Consider the following 14,146-nt stretch of genomic DNA (forward strand, 5'->3'; position numbering starts at 1 on the left):
AATCACAGTACGAACAATCATAAAAAAATCAGTACATCTTCATGTACCCATGGTACATCCATACATGACGGTACTGAAAAGTCACAGCACAGAACTTCAAAGAAAGCAGAAGATCCGAAAGCAAAATAACAAGACGGCGACGCGCATCTGCTGATTGCTCATCTTTGTTTCTTGCCCGCACTCTCAATTCAAAAAAGAAAACAGAAATCCAAACACACGCACACGTACACACATCACGCACACGTACACACATCTGAATCTCAAGGGAATCTTTGGCCAAGCAAGAAATGCCGCTGGTGCAAGCATGCAACTGACCGGCCGGTCAGCTCCTCTCCATTTAATTAGCCACCCCTGCATCTTGGACGGGCTCGGCTGCTGCGGCACACAGGGCAGCAGCACGCGGAGCAGCAGCTCGGCGGGAACCCGTCCCGTGCCGAACGGGGAGGGGATGGAGGAGGAGGAGGGGCCGCGAGCGCTGCAGCAACAAAGTCGGTCTCCCTTGTCATGGCACTTGGGCTCTTTTTGGAGAAAGAAAAAAAAAGGAGGAAAGAGAATAGAGAACATAGAACAGAAAGAGACGTGAGAGAAACGGGAGAGAAAGAACGTGGGTGTCAAGGATTAGCCAAAAATACAGAGAGATTAAGAAATATAAGTGGACACGTGGACAACAAGGTGGGTGCATACAGGTGCGGTGTTACTGGAGGTTTGGCGAGCTACAGGCGCCGAACTCGGTCGAGCCAAGCGCCGCAAAATCATATACGGAGTACACAGAACCCCGGTGAAAAAGAGGGGACAGTGCCTCCAGAACCCTAGCAATGGCCCGGGAGGCAGGAGGGTCCCCTAGAGAATGGCTTGCCGTAGACGAGACGGCGGCGGCATTCCTCTCCCGCTCCCTCGCCGCGCGGCCCCCCATCCTCCTCCCGCCGCCACTCCACCGCGCGCCACTCCGCCCGGGCAATGTTGTTGAGATTGCTGGTCCGTCCAACTCCGGCAAGTCCCAGCTGCTCCTCATGGTATGCGATATTCCAGTGCTTACACAGTTCCTCCCCCAAACAATGTTAGCCTGTAGCGCCAACGCGATAGTACGCTGCACACGTGCAGCAATTCACACCGAAAACTGGGAACCCCAAACTTTGGTTGTAACAGTATTATGAAATTACATAGACTAAGGCATTCTGCAGATACATCCTCGATTTAGAATTTCAGACATTGTATGTGCCATATGTAGCGCCAAATTTCATCTTGGGATTTTAAGAACCTATAGTAATTTTGGATAGGTTACTGTAGTTATTGACATCGCTGAAACACAAAGACAAAGGTAATGTGCAGAGTAGAAAGAAAATGAAGAAAAAACACCTTCAGTGTTTTACCCCTTTGAACTGGCAATCCTTCGGTGTTTGATACACTTCTTAGTTGGTATCAGTGAATGCTTCATGCACGTTCTCACAATACAAAAATGCTTCATGCATGCGAACATAGATAAAATCAATGCAGTTTTTACACCTGATTTTTCTACCAAATTATACAAATGTGTGGCCTGTTCAGCTCAGTGTATGATTACTTGAATGTTAGGCTGCAGTTCAGTGCATACTACCAAAGGAGTGGGCGGGTGTCTATTTTGGGGGCCTGGGTAAAGAAGTCATGTACATTGACCTGGACTGCCGATTTGATGTGCTACGACTGGCTCAAATTCTGAGGAACCGCATTGCAGAGGGTTGCGGTAAGCTGGCAAAATACTTCCATAATTATTCTGCACTGTCAATTTACAGTGAAAATGGGCAAGCAAAATGTATATAACAATCCATATCCTGCCTTTAAGAGTGTGTACAGTGAATATACTCGCTGTGCTATTTTTTTTTCATGGCTTGGAGTGAAAATGGGCCTTTTGGCATTGTTCCTCTGTTGTACGATCTGAGGCTGGGATCTTGGAATTTTCGTAAATCTTTTATAGGCTCTCTGTGTTCATAAACCTACAGTTCTAGTACTACACTCTCGAATTTTCATGGAGCACGAACCACGATGTGCCACATAAATAGTACTGTTGACTTTGGATTCTCACTTTCATTCTTCTATCAATTCACAGGTTCAGCACATCCAATAAATGAACAATTTGTAAAGGATGGCACCGAAGATATACTGTTTACTGATTGCATGAAGCGATTCTTCTATGTCCGTTGTTACAGTAGTTCTGAACTTATAGTTGTTCTGAAGGCAAGTTTCTGTGTGTTTGTAACATATTTATGAGCATGCCATACCGTTATGGCATACACATATTTGTGTTGTTCATCCCTTGGTTTACTTGATCTAGAAATATATTGGTGATTACAGAAACATATTGTATTATGTTAGGTCTGACCCTACAACCACTGGAAGGGAAGGACTACTTGGAGTATTTTATTTATTTATGTTGCACGATTAGTGAACTGGCAAAAGGTCGTATTGTAGCTAGAGAAAACTATAGATTTTGTCTTCTCCACTGGCCACACATGGAATTTTCATGCTATTTTGTGTTTTGTACCCTTTTAGTCCATTGAATGTTTGCTTAAGAGATGACATGTGTTGATAGTCCATCTTGACAATTTAGCAGCATACACATTTGGGAATATTGCGTTATCAGAAATACCATCTTTGTGGTGTGTATGACATGATTGTTACAAACAATTGAGTGCACACATCATCATTAGGATTATCATATACGTATTCCGCGCTTCAACTTGGTCTTTCTGAAATAGATACTAGCTATCATTGCAAAAATAAACAGTGAACTATGGGGCTTACTTGTAGAACGAGTTGCAATGGAATTTCTGCTTGTTTTTTGTAACTGTCTAGGAGTTAACACCATGCCTATAAGCTAAAAACATCATCATATTTAAGATACAAGTTTTCCTTATCTATGGTTATCGAATTAACAGACTGTATATTCTCAATCCAAAGCAAGGAGAGCTCTTGGTGTTGGTATTTATTTCCTGATGCTAGACAGGTATTCTGTTGCTGGTTTCTTGTGAATTTATTTGATTTACAGATCTTGTTTCTTCTACCTTGTCATTTTCAAGTTATAGCTTAGCGTTAGCGTATCAAATTTTATGTTTCTCCTTGTGTAGCTCAAATCATTATTACAAGTGACACTCTATTTTTGCAGGAGCATACTGTTTGCTTCTCCAAACAATATATTTTTCCATTCCCAGTGCAGGGTTAACCATTATGTACCATTTTTCCCTTCTGCAGCATTGGTGCGTTTTATTGGATAGACCGTTGTTCTCAACCTACCAGAGACAGTAAAGGGTAATTGCAACAAGCATTACATTCAGTACTAGTATAGCCTCCAGATCTTATGATGTGCATATCTTCACAATAACAGTGGATTTAGCATGCATTCTTTACTTGCCATTTTCTCATTTTGAAGTCATTGCATACACGTGAGTATTCGAAAGGCTTTATCTGTACTTTGCTATAAGAAAGTATCTCACATGTTATTGATGAGTAGGATGGCACCACGATTTACTCGCTCCCGTACCTTATTGCATACAGAAACCGAATGATCAAATATGACAGTTACACCTTATATGCATGCTATTAGTGGTAATCATTCAAAATAAAATAATAATACCTGCATTTTTAACCAATATTGGATGCACCATGATAACACCAAACGTCTATTCACCAAAAGTTCCTACAGAAGGAATGGAATCTCTATGAAAAAAATACAGAATGCAGAGTGCATTGTTTTTTATATTTGAATTAAAAACTAGTGGATTAATGCTAACTGCAAAATTAAGCATCATGTAAAATACAGAACACAAAGTACATTTGTTTTCTCTTTGAACGACAAAACCAGTGGACCAACACAATGTAGAAAATTTTGCAACAGTGCAGGTTGCAGGAACACAGATATTATAGTAATCTTAGTAAATTAGGACAGGCAGATAAACTCTGTTGAAAGGCGTGTCCTGGTCTGTAAATCATGTGCAAAACATGTCGGCGCTGGAAACACCTATATTTGTATGGCATCATAGGAAGTGTGTTATAGCATCATAGGAGTCTGACGCATGAAAAAAAAACTGGTAAAATTATTTATGGAGTTGTTGGTGCAATTGTGCCTCACTGTTCCATGCATATATTTACTATATCTGATGTCTCTATGCTGGCAAAAACACCAAATTCCATATTTGACTGAAACAATTCAGTTTCATGCTTGAGCTGTACTGCCTTAGTAACATATCTTTGCTTCTTGGTCAATCTTTTGATGACTATGCAGGAAAACTCAGTCACTTCAGAGTATCACTGAGAGTGTTGTCCAAGAAATACGGAAGTTTTTACAACTCCAACCTATTTTAGTGTTGGTGAGTAAGGCACATATTTATGGTGAAGGAATCACAACATCAAATGACTTTCAAAGGTAGGCCATATTCTAATGCCACTAAACATTGTTGAGAATGCACAAATTTATGTCCTCTGTTGCATGTAAATGCAAATATTGGATGTTAGAACTGTGGATCAGCTTGAATCTTTTTGACTATTTTGTAGGCTACTTATTGTGCACTTTATGTTTATGTTCTTACTTTGCAAATTTCTCCCATCATAAATTAGTACTCTGATTCTTCCCATCATAAAATACTACTATCTGAGTGTGCGCCTGTGTGGATTGTTACAAAGACTTATTTGTGCTACCCCCAGTTTGATCTGTCTGGAAACTGAGGAACCGCTGTTCTTCGATGGGGACCAGCTCAACGTCCAGAGCCTCGTCAGCATCAAAGAGGAGGCTCATGCGTGGCCTTTCAGTTCTGTTGCCAACGGGCGTTGGCTAATTATTGCGTGTGTTGTTGATTCAACCCATGATTGGCAGTTAGCTTCTCAAAGTTCTTACCTATCAATGCAAAGCTGCACAAATCTTTTAGGTATTAGGTATTCCCTGAGGAAATAAAGAAGTATTAAACCCCCTTTTAAAATTGCCAACAATGTTTTCATTAACACAGTTTATTTCAGTGTCTCTGCTTGTCATTTTTCTGTCGCTAGAGACTGCATTTTCTTTGTTTAGAATCAACAATGTCTCTCTGCATTACACATGGCATGATTTTCTGTTCATTGTACTGGCGTTGTATGGTGAATGATATTATTTCTTATTGTATTTAGGGGTACTTCCAAATTCCTGACAGAGGATTCAACAGTTTTGAGATATTCAAAACGGGAAGAAGAAATTAACACCTCATGCCGTGAATACATGCCATCAGTATGGCAGGTCTGTTCCATCTTTTCCTCATCAAAAGTTAGCTGACTCTGTTAAGAGAAGTTCTGCAGCAAATTAATATTAGCTTCAAATACCTTTCATTTCGTTGTTGTGTACACCTTTATGTTGATGGGTGGTCCCCATTGATCGATGAACGATTACAACTGCATAATGGTCTAAACATTTTCCAAATTTGTGCTGTTGCAGACATTTGTTACGCACAGGATAAAGTTACAAGATTTAGGTTGGTAAATACGTCCCTGCACCTCATAAACTACCTTTTTATAATTGCAAATTTATTCAATGGTCTTTTACAGTACAGGAATCAGGAATTTCCTCTGAGCAGGAAAGCGAGGTGCTTTCTATACATACTTCTGAGTGGGTTCGGCCTTCCCTCAACATAAAGGAGAAGTTCTATATTAGGGATGTAAGCTCCCGCTTCTTATTTTTCTTTTCTGTTCTAGTTTTACTTATCAATATGGCCAATACATTTTATTTTTCCTTGAGCAGTTCCTATTTCAACTTAAGATAATTTTCTTTCCAATGATCAGAGTGGTGTTGTCGTTATACAGTGAAGCCTATTGGTTTCTTTGCTGGTGAATATCAGGACTTGTCCAACTTCCTGTCAATGCTGTTTTTGACTTGTGATGTGTGAAAAAAAGGTCTGAGCAGAGATGCTGAGGTAATATCTCTATCTTACTCCTCTGGTATCGCATGGATACCCTAAGCCTAAGGTGAGCGCTGAGTAGACATGCCTGCTTTTATATAGTAAAATATTTTAAAGTTTTCTCAATCCAACCAACTAGCAAAGAATTCAGAAGTTCTGGCAAATAATTCACAAGTTCCGGCATGGAAGTCAATAAACGTATCAGACAAAGATGAGAAATGATGTACTGCATGGTTTCCTACTTCCTTTTATTGGCTCTTTGTGGGGTTTTCTTACTGTTTGACATGATTTTTTTCTAGTTATGTTTCTGTATTATTGTATTGTGGAGATTTTGACGATTGCAGTAAGATAACAGATTATGTTTCTTGTATTTATCGAAGTTGTTCTTTCTCTAATAGAGAGAAGGGGAGTCAATACTGTTTGGTTATTCATATTGCAGAACTTTTAGGTTCAGTATGCAACTGGCTATAGTTCTTTTGGTTGTATCATCTTCAAATACACTCGATCAGTTAATCTGACGGAATGAACATGTCCATGTCAGTTTTGAAGCTTCCGAAAGGCTTGCAGGGGCATAGAAGTGTTGCGTGTGCACGTGCTGTTTTCTGCACTGATACAATTATTTAGAAATGAATAAGTAGGCTGATTAATTTTCTCTGAATAATGCACGATCACTATAATTTAATTTAATCATACCTCGTTGTCAGAAACTACTACTAATGTCCAACCATAAACTGACAAAACATCATTAGCATATTAACATAAGAGTGTAACATTTGTAAATCATAAACACTCAGATTGATCAGGCAACCTTGTGTCTCGTCTTGTGATGTTTGGCACTACATAGTGGGACCTGGAATTATAGTTTACGTTGCTCCTCGGAAAAGCAGGCCTGACTTGTTTATATCGTCTGGATAATGGCTGTTTTGCACTGATATGATGCGTGTATACTTCAAGTGCATGTTTGAATCAATGTGCATGACATTTTCGTTTGTGAATGGTCATTAGGAAGTATACCGGTTATTTAACCAAAGACTAGAGAGGTCAGATGGAGATTGGAGAACTACAAGGCGATATGCTGCAGATGCACTAGAAATTTGTCAGGTACCATTACCTATTTACCTTTCTAGTCATGTGGCAGCCTGATGCTGCGTCCTTCATTCCTTATAATTTTGTAGATCTGTAGGTCCTGACTCGTCACATGCCAGAAACCAAGGTTTTTGTTATTCCGACCGAACATAACAAGGCCTAAAATTAACTTGTTGATTTATTCTTGGCCAGCTGACTGTTTGTTGCTGTGTACCATTCACCATTGTGTTAGGATATGAATATGTATGTTCTAGTGTGTTTGTTTTGTTATCAGCCCGTTATATTATTTCATCAAGTCGTCAAGCACTATGAGAAACTTTGTAGTTGAGACATCTCATTTGATGCTGTGATTTTTTGCATGTTTCCTATATAGAAATCTGTTCTTGTTCCCTGAGTTTTCTACTCAAGTTTCTAGCTGTCATATTAGTTGTACTTAAAAAACAAAATCAATTTTCTTGCAAATTGTTACATCCAGCTAGTGTTTCTCTCGCTCATTCCTAGGAGAGAACACAACACATCTCAATGATCACTAAGCAAACTTATTATTTTGTTGTTATCGGTGTCGCAGTCACTGCACGCATTTTCTCAGCCCCTCCAACGTTGTCCCTTTTGACGTTCTTTCTTATCATTGTTCTTCCCAGTGGAGATTAGCAGCTGATGATGTATTAGTTAGCTCGAATTGTAAACTCAGCGGGTGAAAGTGAAATGAAAGCCACTGCTTTTGTATTCGGCAATGTCCTGTACTCCTGTTTCAGCCGGCCGTGACAAGTGGTGCCTCCGATGCATGCAGCAAAAGAAACCTGAGATTGGAGTAGATGCCGTTCTGTGTTTAATACAAATCGTATATATGCAAGTGGTCGACCTGAGAACTGAGATGGTGATATTGACACACTTTATGAATCGGATGGAATCAGGGGCAGGAGATGCGTTTCAAGTTTCAACGCCTGAAGTCAAGGCTTTCAGGCCCCCGGTCTGGTGCCATGTGTATTGCTAGTCAGCAATGTGCATGCAAACAACCCACTCCTGGACAAACAGGTCTTCGTCAGGATTCTTTCAGTGTTTGGCCTGCTATAATGACTTTGAAGAGTTTGCATGAGCGTTTTATATGGCAATCATACGATGCTGCGCCGGCTCTGTCAATCATATGATGCTGAGCGTTTCGTCTAAATCAGATGTCTGTACTGGATCTTCAGCCATGAATGGATATACAAGTAAAAGGATTCTCATACAGAAAAAACAAGTAGGAAGATTCTCAGCAGTATATTATATAAAGAAAAGATTCTCAGCAGTATGTCATTAACAAACTCTTGGAACGTTGATAGTTTCACTCACACCCCTTGAACACTGAGGTTCCAATACATGTACTTCGAAAGAAAACCTCAAAAGAAAAAGAAAAAAACATTACTCGATAAGGCACATCGTAGGTTTCATCGAGTATCAAATGTTCAAATTAGCAGAATGAATGATTTATTCCGCAACACCCACACGAATGACGCAGGCTTAGATGCCCACTCCACTCGTACATGTACTGCCTTGCACGCTGTAAAAAAAAACTCCAGTCAGACGTCCTGCGTGACGCCGCTGGGCGCCTGGTTGCGCTGGGTGTTGTCGTTGTCGGAGTACCATCCGTGCTTGGAGGAGTCGTACTTCTCGCCGTCGCCCCAGAGCGCGTAGGCTTCCTCACCGTGCACGGCGTCGTCACCGATGGCGAGCTCCTCCTCGGGCATCCGCAGCGGCACGATGAGGCGGACGACGAGGCAGATGATGCTGGTGACCACCACGTTCCAGGAGATGATGAAGAGCGCGCCCACAACCTGCTTCACGAACTGCATGCCCCCGACGCCGCCGTAGAAGGCGCCCCGGGAGTTGGTCACGGGCAAGAACATGCCGCACAGCACCGGCTCCGCGAAGAGCCCCGTCGTGGCGCCGCCGAGGAACCCCGCCACGGCGTGAGTGTGGAACACGCCCAGTGTGTCGTCCACCTTCTGCAGCAGCTTGGAGCGCTTGTGCACGACCATCATCGTGAACCACGGGATGCTGCCGGACAGGATGCCCATCACGATCGCCGCCCAGCCCTGGACCAGACCCGCGCCGGGGGTGATGCACACGAGGCCGGTGATCATGCCCTGGACGGCGCCGATCACGGAGGGCTTCTTGAAGAAGATGACGTCGAGGCAGGTCCAGACTAAGAGGCTGGTTGCGGCGCAGATGTTGGTGTTGAGCACGGCGAGGGAAGAGTCGGTGTTCGCGGAGTAAGGGTCTCCGCCGTTGAAACCGGCCCAGCCCATCCAGAGAATCCCGGCCCCGGTGAGCATGAGCAGCACGTTGTTGGGTGGGAACCTCTCCCTGTCCTTGGTGGACCTGGGCCCGACCCAGTACGCGGCCGTGAACCCGGCCACTCCGGAGGAGAGATGGATGACGTAGCCGCCGGAGTAATCGATGACGCCCCAGTGGAAGAGGAAGCCGCCGCCCCAGAGCGAGAAGGCGCCGATGGTGTAGGAGAAGGTGAGCCAGAGCGGGACGAAGAGCATCCAGGCCTTGATGTTCATGCGGCCCAGCAGCGACCCCGCGAGCAGGATGAGCGTGATGGCTGCGAACACGCACTGGAAATAGACCATGGATGCCATGGGGTACAACGGGTTGATCCAGGCCGTTTCGAAGTTTTCGCCGCCCTTGTAGAACTGCGTGCTCTCGGGCAGCACGGCCTGGGCGATGAGGAAGCTCTGCCCCAGAGCCGGCCGGGCCTTGCCCCAGAAGGGGAGCAGCTTGTGGCCGAAAGACATGTTGTATGCCCAGGTGACCCAGCACAGCCACACGGCGGCGAAGGCGTAGAGCGCCATGAAGGCCGAGTTCACGGCCCACTTCTTCTTCACGATGCTCCCGTACAGGATCACCAGGCCCGGCACGCTCTGCATGCCCACCAGCGTGGCCGCGATCATCTGCCATGCGTTGTCGCCCTTGTTCAGCCACTGCGGCACCGCGATGCCCGATGGGTTGTATGCCACCGACATGTTGTAGAAATCGGCGGTCGCCATCTTGGCTCTCGAGCGGTGAAACCGAGCTGATCCCGGAGGACGATCAGATAGTGGGTGTACCTGATGGCTGCGAGCCGGGGACGCTAATGGTGATGAATGGTGACGGGTGAAACTAAGGGACTCTCCCGGTCTTATATATAGGCCGATCATGTACGTCCAAATCCAAGCTGAGATGCCGGCGGCTGATCCATTGATGACATGGGGGCAAACGAACGGCGGCGTGTCTAGCAAGAGAACTGGTGAGTGGCACGAGGAGAGCAAGATTATGTGCCTAAGTTGTATCAATGAGCTGGGACGTAGCGAGGCTGCAGGCTGGGAAGAGATGGTTCCAAGCACGGTGATTTGGAATGACGAGGGGGCTAGCTGAACATAGACTTCTTTGAGAATGTTAATGTTCATATTAGAGTGGATTGATGCTTTGAAAAGAGAGTAATTGTACTAGCTGCTCCGATTCCCAGCGTATTTCAATATGCCCAACGGCATCCACTCAAAACAAGCTGGAGTATGTTTCAGTCCATTTTCATGACCATGGATCTTGTCCTCTGGTCTAACTTGCTGATTTGTTTTTTCGATTTTGCTATATCTAAGTTGCACATGTGTCGTCTGGTTTTGAACTGATACTTTCTCGTGTTAAACTAGGTCCTTGTTCCAATTTATTCCTTAAGCCACCAACTTTTGCACGCACCAACCCTAGGTCCGTAGATGCTTTTACCATTTTACGGACTAATTTGATGCTACTTGTGCAAAATACACCGGTTTCACATCGGTGCATGTTAGTGCCAGATTATTTTGCCAACGCTAGGGAAAATTGGCCACATCGCACTGTTATTTTTCAGACTTTGCGGAAAGACGTCACTGGATTGTGTTTTTGCTCAATACCATTACAATTTTGTAGTCATTAGTCGCAACTATACCTGGGAATGGGTTGCCCGGCCCGAAACCTGACGTTCCAGGCCGGGCTCGGGCCTCACTTTCCAGTCCCAAGCCTGGCCCGATGTTTGACGATATTTTGTGCTAATCAAGATGTGAGTATCAATTAACATGGTTAAATATATGTGCATTAATTAGTGTAAGCTAGCCCAATCTTCATGCATGCAATCGATCAGAAACCCATGCATGCATGGCTGTGTACTGTACTTCGTACGTGCGCATGGGCTAATCCCGGAGAAATCAAGAGATTCTCGGTGCTGCTCAGCTTAATTAATGGGCGCCCATGCAGGTACGCGGAAGCTTCCGTGTTTCCAGCTAACATGGAAAGGCAAACTCCGTTTCATGGAAATACATGGAAATTGCCTCGTATACACGGAAGGACACGGCAGACATCTATGAAGACCGGAAAGTATCAGCAATTTGGCGTCGATTAGCAAATTAGTTGTCCTTGTGATGTGTAAACACGGCAGCTGCAGTTGCCAAAAATACGAGGCGGTGGTCTTTCCTTCCGGTGTTCCGGCTGAGGGCTATATAAGCCTGCCAATGCTTCCATCGAGGGAAGAAGAGGAGAAGCGCTGAAGCCGCCTGGCGTCGGCCAGAGGTAAAATGAGCACGTATACTCTCACATCCAGAATACAAACACCAAAAAACATCCACGTACAAGATTAAGAACAAGCAGCAGTCCGCCAGGGACTTGATCAAGGACAACAATGATGGCGTCTTTCTCCAATGGTGAGGATCATGGTTGATCTCCCTTCTCCTCTCTCTCTTTTTTTTGCCTGTACTGTGCATCTTCGCATGCGGCGGGTCGCTTGGTCACGGCCAGTTTGCCGAGGCTGCTGCCGTGCGTTTTGTCGGCCTACTTCCGGAGCCTCGTCCGCATGGTGGCCGTTGGGCCGTTGGGACTGCCAACGTGCAGCCCGTCGGCTCCGACGTTGGGAGATCGTCGACACCTGCAACTGAAGAAGATGACGCCACGCGTCTGCCTAACGCGCGCTGTGATGGCAGAGGTGCCGTTGCTGCTCTGACATCGCCATGTCATGTTTGTCGGCGCTCGGCCGATGTGCCCGCCCGACAAAGATAACACTTTGGCAGGCTCTCCACTGAGAACATCACCGATGCCTGGCCACTTTGCCTGGCTGCGAGGAGGCCTCCTCAGGCGGCCCTTCTACCTCACGAGCTACGATGCCGACGCCGATGCCGAGGCTGCTAGGAGGCAGTCTTCCGGCGCGTTCTTCAGCTAGCACACCTACGGGACTTGGTAAATCCTTGGTGTGCAGCAACCTCTTTGCTATCAAGCAACTCCTGCCGGTAAGACTTTGGTGGATGCTCTACGGGGGTCCCCCTCGACCATCTCGACGATGCCACTGAGTTGTCTCGACGTCAATGCCAAGCCCTACCATGCGACTTCGACGACGTCGACATCGTTCGGCCGATGAGGCCGGACGGTAAGGGCGAGCGTGGCCGAAACAAGGGCCACGCTATCGACGGCGCGTGCATGTTCAAGTGCATGGACCCTTCCGCCGTCCACATGTCACCACCATGCATGCAGAACACGACATGAAGATGAAGACGACGATCCAGCAGCTTAATCGGAGGTGTCCTGCGGCTCGAGCCACGGGAATAATTAACCGGAAGCCTTCCAAGGCCCCGGGAACCAGAAGATCATGATCGCTATGTCATGTTAGCCGAGCTAGTAGGCTACGGAGCGCACACTACACCCGGAAATAAACACTTATTTTTTTCGTTATGATTAATAATGTGTAATTTCCATTTTTTTTCTTTGTGTACTTAGTACACTGGCACGCCCGCGTTTTAATTTTCCCCGGTGCGAGAAAAATACTTTGTTTTCTCTCCTTTAAGTATTTTTCATGTCAAACACCCGAAAGCCCAAAAAGCCCGAAATGACTAAAATGGGCATTTTTTAAGGAAAAATAGGTATAAAAAATCATTTATTTATTCTGAAAATAATTATTTTAATGCTTAAATGGCATATTTTTAGGGTTTCGGGCCGGGCTCGGGCTTCAGGTTTGATAGACTGGCTTTTATGAAGCCCGGCCCGGCGTTTGCCCAGGTATAGTCACAACACACCGTCTAACCCAAAATGGAAAGTTTGACTCTCATTTTTCAAAACGGAAAGATTGACTCTCTTTTTCTTCTGGATGATGCTTTTTCTTTGGGAGGATGATGATTTTGAACATTTTTTTCTCTAATTGAAATTTTGGCCCAAAAGGTAGTAAGTGTCAACTTTGGACATTATTTGATTACAAAATTGTTCCGCATTTAGCCTCAAGTCGAACCATAGCTGTCCATAAAATCAATTCAGGTCTTCGGTATCGTGGAAAAGGTGAAACTTTCCGTTTTAGCCTAAGCAGTGTGTTGTGGCAATTGACCATGAAATTGCAATGGTACTAGGCAAAGGCGCAATCCGGCGGTGTGTTTCGGCAAAGACCGGAAGATAACAGTGTATTGTGGCCAATTTGACATGTGTTACGGTGGCAATGGATACCATGAAACCAAATATTCACGGATATCTTTCCGACTTTGCTCATGGAGTACGCTTTCGCTTTATAGATTCTCACCATCGAATACCCGCGAGCTTGCAGAATGGGCATGGATAGTTGGGTTGCTCCATTAATATCCAGTTATTTATTTAAATAAATTAATTGCTGACATGTGGATTTATTTATCAGTCATATTTTGCTAAAAAACTTATCAGTCATATTATTTGCCACACACTCTTCAGCTCTAGTCCTAACTTAAATCTGCTGCTATATAAGTGCTGTTCGTGTTTTATATCTGGTGCCCTGAATTGTTGTATCACTGATGTTTTTGCTTGTTGTTGATGTTATTGCAAATTATGCTCCTTCATTGGTATCCATGGATATAGGGATATCTGACAGGTATGGATGTGGATATCAAATGTGCTAAATGGATTGTTTCAATCACTGCCAGGCAATGGACATGGATATGGATATGGATGAGGTCCGCCCATCGAGACCATAATTGCCACCCTGAGACCCACGACGCGAAGATCTCGATCCCCCATATAGATGCCAAGTTGATCATGGAGTGTGAGTGACCTGTAGATTTGTGTGGACGATCTCCGTTGGAACATTTGTTGTACACTAGGCGAATACCCTTGTGTTCCTACGGATAAAAAACATTAGACCGTTCTACAAAATTCTGTTACTAATAAGCAAA

The 14,146-nt window shown here is 44.6% G+C and overlaps 2 protein-coding genes across 7 annotated transcripts; one reads left to right on the forward strand and one right to left on the reverse strand.

The window, feature by feature from the left end:
- The first annotated feature begins 724 nt into the window (after positions 1-724).
- On the forward strand, positions 725-8,308 carry LOC100842954 (DNA repair protein XRCC2 homolog). Of its 6 annotated transcripts, none has more exons than XR_002964070.1 (12): positions 725-1,013; positions 1,573-1,720; positions 2,084-2,211; positions 2,913-2,980; positions 3,226-3,282; positions 4,256-4,396; positions 5,131-5,236; positions 5,432-5,468; positions 5,542-5,651; positions 5,776-5,906; positions 6,897-6,992; positions 7,619-8,308. XR_002964070.1 is itself a non-coding variant. In XM_024460191.1 (10 exons), exons 1-10 carry the CDS (start codon positions 816-818, stop codon positions 5,797-5,799), a joined length of 1,017 nt encoding a protein of 338 aa, XP_024315959.1. In that variant the 5' UTR covers positions 725-815; the 3' UTR covers positions 5,800-7,366. The 6 variants fall into 6 exon arrangements, 1 of the variants encoding a protein (XP_024315959.1); XR_002964068.1 differs by lacking the exon at positions 7,619-8,308 and adding an exon at positions 7,067-7,371; XR_002964069.1 differs by lacking the exon at positions 7,619-8,308 and adding an exon at positions 7,075-7,371.
- A 60-nt stretch (positions 8,309-8,368) lies between these two features.
- LOC100829578 (ammonium transporter 3 member 1) lies at positions 8,369-10,101 on the reverse strand. The gene has a single exon (XM_003564667.2). It carries the CDS (start codon positions 10,010-10,012, stop codon positions 8,537-8,539), a length of 1,476 nt encoding a protein of 491 aa, XP_003564715.2. The 5' UTR covers positions 10,013-10,101; the 3' UTR covers positions 8,369-8,536.
- Between the last annotated feature and the right edge of the window lie 4,045 nt (positions 10,102-14,146).

The sequence above is a fragment of the Brachypodium distachyon genome, chromosome 2 (genome assembly GCF_000005505.3).
Source record: "Brachypodium distachyon strain Bd21 chromosome 2, Brachypodium_distachyon_v3.0, whole genome shotgun sequence".
Classification (NCBI taxonomy): domain Eukaryota; kingdom Viridiplantae; phylum Streptophyta; class Magnoliopsida; order Poales; family Poaceae; genus Brachypodium; species Brachypodium distachyon.

Bases quoted from the DNA above. Each gene is read 5' to 3' on its own strand.
- LOC100842954 (XM_024460191.1), top strand. From the start codon at position 816: ATGGCCCGGGAGGCAGGAGGGTCCCCTAGAGAATGGCTTGCCGTAGAC. The intron at 1,014-1,572 runs GTATGCGATATT...CTTGAATGTTAG, and splicing joins AGTCCCAGCTGCTCCTCATG to GCTGCAGTTCAGTGCATACT. The intron at 5,652-5,775 runs GTAAGCTCCCGC...TCCAATGATCAG, and splicing joins AGAAGTTCTATATTAGGGAT to AGTGGTGTTGTCGTTATACA.
- LOC100829578 (XM_003564667.2), bottom strand. From the start codon at position 10,012: ATGGCGACCGCCGATTTCTACAACATGTCGGTGGCATACAACCCATCG.